The sequence below is a fragment of the Mastomys coucha genome, unplaced genomic scaffold (genome assembly GCF_008632895.1).
Source record: "Mastomys coucha isolate ucsf_1 unplaced genomic scaffold, UCSF_Mcou_1 pScaffold21, whole genome shotgun sequence".
In the NCBI taxonomy this organism is placed as follows: Eukaryota; Metazoa; Chordata; class Mammalia; order Rodentia; family Muridae; genus Mastomys; species Mastomys coucha.
Genome location: NW_022196904.1, coordinates 38,756,227 through 38,764,006, shown reverse-complemented (window position 1 = coordinate 38,764,006; position 7,780 = coordinate 38,756,227). Strand labels below are relative to the sequence as shown.

Below are 7,780 nucleotides of genomic sequence, written 5' to 3'. Positions count from 1 at the left end.
GCACCTGCAAAATCCTGAGCCTCTTCTACAGCTTGACACCATAGGGCCTGTTCTTTCCTATGGTTCCCCTTGATGAGGTGTGGAGCTAATCAAAGGGATATTGAAGGAAACAGTTTTTTCATCTTTGCTAAAGGCTGGGGCTCAATTCTCTACCACCAACTTCCCCTAACAATTTCCCTCCCACTGCAGGAGTGAGAGAAAGAGCCAAGCTGCTGATGACTCCGAGGGAGGGACCCTGGACATGTGCTGTAGTGAGAGGCTGTTGGGTAAGTGTCCTCTGCACTCCTATGACTCCAGAACTCAAACTTGAGGAAGAAGGTACCCCTTGACACAGAACCAGAGCCCTGGCTGACTTCGAACTTGCTGTTCCAAGGTATCTGTCTAGACAGAGATTTGTTTCTCAAACCCTGGGTGTCTTTGTGACCTAGTGTCACTTGGGGCAGCTCTGTCTCTTCTGGGAGGAAGAGCAGACAGCTGAATATGTGCTTAGAAGTAGAAAGGAAGAGAGCAGGCCAGGGAGCCCAGCACAGAGAGACAGAGCCGCTGACCAATGATGTGTCAGGGATGGCCTCAGGAGAAAATGTTAAACCAGATGATATGGTCTGAGCTAAGGGTCGCCAAGCAGCATGCAGAGCTGCCTATCAGTACTGCCAAGAAGGCTGGCTAGAAATCAGAACCTGCCTTTGGAATGCAGGTGACCACAGATGTGGGAGTCTGCAGGCCATTCGAACCCCTGTTGTGGCTGTCACCATGGAGATGGCCAGGGCACTGTGCCCACAGGGTGGCAGCATGGCCCACCAGTTGGAGACCACATTCCCTGGTCAAGATAAACTGCATTCGAAGGAAAGGAGTAGAGAAGACAGCGAAGGTGGTTGTATTTCCTTTTTATATGTTTTAATTATTTTCCTCATAACAAGTGTCCGTTGCGGCAATGTTACAAAATACAGACAGATGAAACCCATGAAAACTTGCCATACCTTTGTCACACAGCCTACGTTTTCATATCCTCCACCCAAATGTTTGTTTCAAAAATAGCCTTCTGAATTCTAACTTTGAAGCCACAAACCTGTGGTGTCTGAGAAACCTCGTGATCATGCAAGGTAACAAGGAGCTCTGGTGTGCAGTCTCCGTGTGACATTTAAGATTGGCGTTGAAAAGAAACAGATATGACTCTGAAACAGTGACTTCAAAATAAGCAATGACAGCATCCACTGCCCACCCATCCCCATGCCTCTGAAGCCCATCTAGCAGCCTGAGCAGCTTGCCCTTAACCTGTAGGGGCACCCTTGCATACCATGATGTTCTAGTTAGAAGGATGGATGCGGCTCATAGAAGACATCCTGGTCACAGGACCAGAGGAGTTAGTTGGAAAGAAAGAATTGTCTGAAGGAATATGAAATCTGGGTACCTGAAGGGTCACCGTGTGCCAGGAGGGGCAGTGGCAGATCCATCCCTCATTTTTTAGCGTGATGGCATAAGCCCAACACATAGACATGAAAGATCTGGGCCTACAGGATGGATGAAAAACTTAACTTCCTGACTTTCAGAGCGGTCCAGTCATAGAGCTAATGGTTCCAGAGGAGGGAAATGAGTGCCCCATCACTGGAGGCATCCAAGTGCTGGAAGATAAGCAATGGAGAGGAAATTTCCACAGTGGGTGGGAGATCTCAGTGACATCAAAGCCTCTTTCAACTATTAAACACTTCTGTGATTCAGATATGAGTCATAGAATTCGGAGATGATTCTACAACCAGAGATGACCCCACTGGCTAGAAAATATCCACGGAAAGTAGGACATAATGTATAGGAGCCCAGGGAGGAGCACAGTGTGAAGGGAAGAGCATAGGGCTTGGCATCTGAGTCTGGCTATGCTATTTACAGGCTGTGTATTTATGGGCAAGTCATTTAACCTTGCTGGACCTGCCTCCAGCCCATCATCTGAAAATAGAAAGAACAGCAACATGAATATTCATCTTCACAAAGGTCCTAGGGAAGTAAATAGATGTGACCCACTCATTGGTTCTGTAAGAACATTGGCTGAGTAGCTGCCATGTCTCAGGTACTGGATTGGAAGCAGGGACATAGCAGTAGGTGAAACATAGTCCCTACCTTAATGAAGGTTCATGGACGGATTCTGTGCTGGGCCAATTCTGGAAAATGGGGCAAAGCCACAGGAGAGAGGTTACAGTAAGAAGCACAATATGTTTAATTCTAACTCTCCTCCCCCAGAGCCAGCAAACAATGTCGAATGGAAGGGGAGATTAGTCATCTCCATTGAAGCTGGCACATTGTCTGCCTTATGCAATACTCAGGAAGTTGGTATCATTTACTGCCCCCATCTTACAGATGACAGGACCAAGGCCCAGGAAGTTGGGCTTTCTTCCCAAATTCCCTTAGCTGGTTGACATTTGGTAAGGGAAGACTCAGTCCAGCCATTCCTGAGCCAATGACCTCACCACTGCCCTGGTCTACGTCCATTGTCTCCATAGAGTCAGTGATGTCTGTAGATTGAGTGAGAAAGAGTGAAGGGATGTTTGTCCCCGGGGAGGACTTAGGCAGTGTCATTGTGTGTGTGCCTGTCTCCCTCTGTGTCCTACCAGGAAGCCAGGAAGGTGTGTACACCCATGATGCCAGGCAGATACAGTATTGTAATGATTACTTATCTTTTTGTGATCATGAGCTCATTAAGGCAAGGCCCACTCTGTCTCACATCTGTGTCCTCCATGTCCAGCTTTTGTTCAGCCATGTCTTCATTTATTCACCATTAACTGAGCACCTACATGTGACTGGCACTGTAATTGTTTCAGGAGATCCAATAGAAAGCTAAACTGAGAAAGCACCTATCCCACAAGACTATATATTATGTCTTAAGAGTGGGGCTTCAGGCCTGGAGAGATGATTAACCTGATAAGAGCACTGGCTATCCTTCCAGAGGGTCCAAGTTCCATTCCCAGTACCCACATGGAGACTCACAAATTGTCTATACCTCTAGTTACTCCATAAACTCTGTGAGCATGTAGTGTATAGACATACATGCAAACAAAAACCCATATGCATTAAATAAATTAATTTAAAGAAAAAAGAGTGGGATTCTGGTCTTAAACTTGTATCAGTCACTAATTAGAGAGATTAATAACTTCACCTTCCTGGATCTGCTATCTATAAAGTGTCAAGATTAATCTTTGCAGGGCTAGAGAGATGTCTCAGCAGCTAAGAGCACTGGCTGCACTTCCAGAGGAACTGGGGTCATTTTCCAGCCCCCACATGGCAGCTCACAGCTGTGTGTAACCTCAGTTCCAGGGGACCCAACACCCTCACAGAGACATACATGTAGGCAAAATAGCAGTGCATGTAAAATAATTTTTTTAAATAAAGAAAATAAAACATTTTTAAAAGATTAATCTTTGTGCCATCCAGGATTGTTGGATGGCTCAGTGAATTAATAGAGAGCTGAGATCATCTGTCAGCATCCACTGTAGAGGGAAGATAGGCAACACCTAAGGAGGGGGGCTCATGGGCAAACAGTGAAATGACCATAGAAAAAGATGAAAGAGAAAGCAGAAGGAGGTGGGGAAGAACTGGAAGACTGTTTAGCACTGTGATTTTGTGGCACTGATCCTGGTGTGTAATATATTGCCACAAAGGCTAGTCATCCAAATCTGCTGACCTAAATGGCAACCTGGACATAAAACAGATGAATGTACAGAGGCCAAGAGCACTGGGGTGCTGGGCCTCGGGAAGAGCCCATAGACACTGTGAGCAATTGCATAATGATAATAATGGTATAAGAATACAGCCCTAAGTAGTCTCTCTCCCTCCCTACTGCCTTCCCTGCTGGGCAAGATGCAGGCAGAGTGAGGGCCAACCAGGCCGGGTGACTCATCCATTCCCACACAAACTTCAGAGTGGGGTGACACGGCCAACACTCAGAGCCTCGGTCACCGCAGACCTGAGCCAGCATGAGGCAGGTCATATAGACCTCTTAGATAATGCTCCCTGGAGTCAAGATGTCTTTAGGCATCACAAGCAATCCGGGGAGCCCACAGCTGCCTTCAAAGCAGGTAGGCTGCTCACACCCTCCAGGGCGACTCCCACATGCACTCACACACTTGTGTCTGTTCTCATTTGACACAGGCGCATGCTCACGTACACACACACACATGCCCACACAGTCGCCCAAGCACGTGGCCTGCCTCAGACTCACAGGGCCCTGTGGGGGTGGACACGCACCTCCAGAGGACACACACCTGCATGTCTCCTTCCTCTTGCATGCTCAGCTCTCTCAGCTCTGCAGTGACGTCTGCCTTCATCCACCATACAAGCTCCCTGGCAACTAAAAGACACACCAGCTCTCACTCTCTCTCTCTGGGTCTGTCCTGGGACTGCACCCTGACCTCATACATGTGCACAAAGATCAGAAAGCATACTCCTTCCCTCTGCATCCCCTGCTCTTTCCCTGCCGTTTAGCACTCTTGGTTGCAGAGGCCATGGTTGGCACTTGGTGTAGACCTGTCACCCCATGCTCGCGCAGACATCTTTCTTCCCCTCACATGCACACTCTCCTCTCTTCCACTCCCCTTACATACTCGCTTTAGTTGTTCAAAGTCACCCAAATGCATGGGAACATGCAAACCCACACTCCCTGCTCTTGGGTGTGTAGGTGTTCACATTTGCATGAAAGCAAACAACACTGCTGATGCTGGGGCCTCTGTTCCTTCCCCCAGCCAGCATTGCCATGGCCGTAGCCTCAACCGCTTCCTACGAGTACACACGAGGTAGAGAACACGGATGCCAGTGATGAGCAGGCCATGCAATTGAGTGACATCATTAAGTCTCAATTTCAGTGACTCCAGTGGGCAGTCTCATGGACAAGATGACTCCTAAGATTTACAAGAACTGAGACCAGATCACGAATGAGGTCTCTCATGGTATACCACCTCCCAGACAATCTCTTACTGCAAGGGCCCTTGCATGTGTGCACACAGGCACATCACCCTGTATAACCAATCATGATCCACAGTTCTCCTCAATCAGTATGTACCCTCAAAACGATGCTCCTGAGGGGAAAACCTTGTAGGCACCTGGGCCTTGTGAATTATTGCCCTAGAAGAATGGTGTGGCCTAATGAGAGGAAATGCAAGTCCCACATCTAAGAATGGCATTGCTCTTGAGACCAAGGTACCCCAGAAAACCCCGATAGCTGACTAGAGCCATGATCGCCCCAGCTACCCTAAGAGTTAAGTGTTTGATGTTCACCTGGGATCACACAAGGTTTCAAGCATACAGTGAAGGCCTAGAACTTGTCCTTTGGGTGGGGACAGAGATGACTTCTTGGGCGGGTAGCTATGAGCCCTGTTTCCACCTTCAATCTTGAAGGCAGGTCCCAGCCCATACCTAAGCCCAGTCAATATGTTAGACTGACCAGTGTTCAGGATTATCATATGCAGCTAAGGAATTGATCGTGGTCTCAACAAGAAGCAATTGCTTGTCCTGGATGCAACTTTATGGAACAGAGGAGACTGAGGCCTGTACTAATAATGAAGGCTTGCTTATCCTAACTCTGCAGTGACCCCATCCCCTTTATGCTGGGTTTTATTTCTTTATTAGGTTGATACTTCTGTTATCATTTAGAACTTATAATGCGTTTAAAGATGTTGACACTGACTGATAATTTGAGCCTTTGGGCCATTATAAACAAAGCACTGTTAGGATATGCTAAGACACTAATGGAGTGCCATTTTATAATATCATTGCCTTGAGACCAGGCCCTGGCCAGGTATCCACTAGTCAGCAGTGGTAGAGCTTAACTATTTCCTGACGCCAAGACAGAAATGAGACCAGGAACCCAGGAGGCTGAGCCCTGAAGTACTTTGGGGAGGTAGACAGACCTGGGTTCATGTTTTTTCTCTGCCATTAACTGGCACCATGGCCTTAGGTAAATCATCTGATTTGACCTCAAATTTCTATTCTCTAAACTACAGATGCTGATAGATATAAGATGTAAGTTTAAAGTAATTAATGACTTAATAGATTGAAAGTGTTTATTGCACAGTACTCCATAAACGGTAACTAATAATGACCGTGGTCATTCCAGAATATGGGATATGAACAGAAAAAAATTTTTTTTCATTCTTATAAGCCTGCTCCGGTGCTTAAACTTCAAGGCTTGGCCAGTCCTTCAACAGCATAGCTTCCATGATTATCCACCACAGGCCTGAGAGTTCACAGAGCCAACATAGCCTCAGACAAGAGTATTGTTGCAAAGTCAGATAGGAAAGGGACCAGCACTGGCAAGAGAACAACCTTTGCCCTGTTTCCTTCACAGGGGTAGACATGACTAGGATACTGTAGGGAGTGACCTGGATGTGCCCAGACACCAAAGAGACGCTCAGCAGTTGCTGCCTCCACAGAGGTTGATACCAAAGCCCCCTGAGATAGGTGAGAATTCGTTATTCCCAAGACATGCGGGGACAGATGCTCTCCTTTTCCTTGCTTTTGTCCAGTGTCCAGCCACCATAGCTCTCGATATATTCTTTATAACCTCCCCATAAAACATGCTTTTTCAACCTCATCCTTTGACTCCAGCTCACTTCTTTGCAGATATCAGCATCTGTTTTACTTAGATATCACTGCCTTTGTCTCAAAACTTACTAGCTTCAAACAGAGACCACCTTACCTGCTCAAAAGCTAAAGGATCGGACAAGAATCCACCAGGTGTTCTTCGGTTCCACGTTAGCTGAGGTAATCCACGGGGCTGCGCTCACCTGCTGCTGACCAGGGAAACCATGTCCAAGAAAACTTTTCTCATGCACCTGGTGCCTTAGTCTCTGCCATGTGACTTCCTTCTCTCTTTAGTTTAGCCTGGGTTACCTCACAGCATGGTAGTCGCAAGTACATGGACTTCTACATATAGACCCTGACTTCTAAGACAGAACAATCCAAGAGAGTGGAACCTGAAGCTTCATATTTCCTAAGCCTCAGAAACTATAGCATGATTTTGATTGACTGCTCAGAGCTAGCCACACTCTCAGCCCAGACTCAAGGAAAGGAAGAAACGTTTCCTCTTGATGGACAGGATTCTACATCAGCTTCATCTGCCACAGCATCCTTCATCACCTCCTCTCTTCCTCTTACACTGGTTTCTTTCTTAAATATCAATCCCTTCCTCCCATTCCCTACCCCATTGTTTTTCCAAGCCTTTCCTTATTTCATCTATGCACTTCTCCATATCTTAAGTCTTTGGCTTTTCTCCCTGCTTGTAAAAAGCATGGCTATGTGCAGACTCATTCCCCAACACTTGTAAGGCCATTGTGTGCTCTATCAAAGTAATTTAAAGTTGGAAATAGAGCCAATGCACTTCAAAATGGAATATTTTACATCCTTCTACCTGGACAATATTCATCCTCATGGAGTTGGAAAGCCAGGTTCATAAGTTAAGCCAGGAGATAATTAGAACTCCTTGGCATTCTGCATTAAGATTCAACAGTTGGAAGAAAACCAAAACTAGCCTAGCTGGCTCCATCCAGTGCAAGGATGCTCACATACACACACACACACACACACACACACACACACACACACACACACACATGCACAGGGGCACTCTGACCCACGCATCTGAGCTCCAAACATGCAGCAGAAGTGCACACAGCAGTTTGTTGCTCATCAGAAAACAAGAGAGAATGTCATGCTCAATATCCAGACTCAGGCCAGTACATGCAGAGAACCTCTGGATTTGGGTAGAAAGCGGGAAACAAATGTCTTCTTGGATTCACGGACC

General features: G+C 46.7%; 1 protein-coding gene across 10 annotated transcripts in view; it reads left to right on the top strand.

Moving 5' to 3' along the window:
* Ptpn5 (protein tyrosine phosphatase non-receptor type 5) overlaps positions 1-7,780 on the top strand; it is a 54,901-nt gene that overhangs the window by 19,567 nt on the left and 27,554 nt on the right. For 9 of the 10 annotated variants that reach the window (XM_031386747.1, XM_031386745.1, XM_031386740.1 and 6 more), the window contains one exon: positions 190-266. In XM_031386747.1, coding sequence (XP_031242607.1) covers positions 190-266 — 77 coding nt within the window. Of the gene's footprint in view, positions 1-189; positions 267-5,972; positions 6,439-7,780 lie in introns of those variants that run through there. The other variant, XM_031386749.1, reaches the window with a different exon arrangement.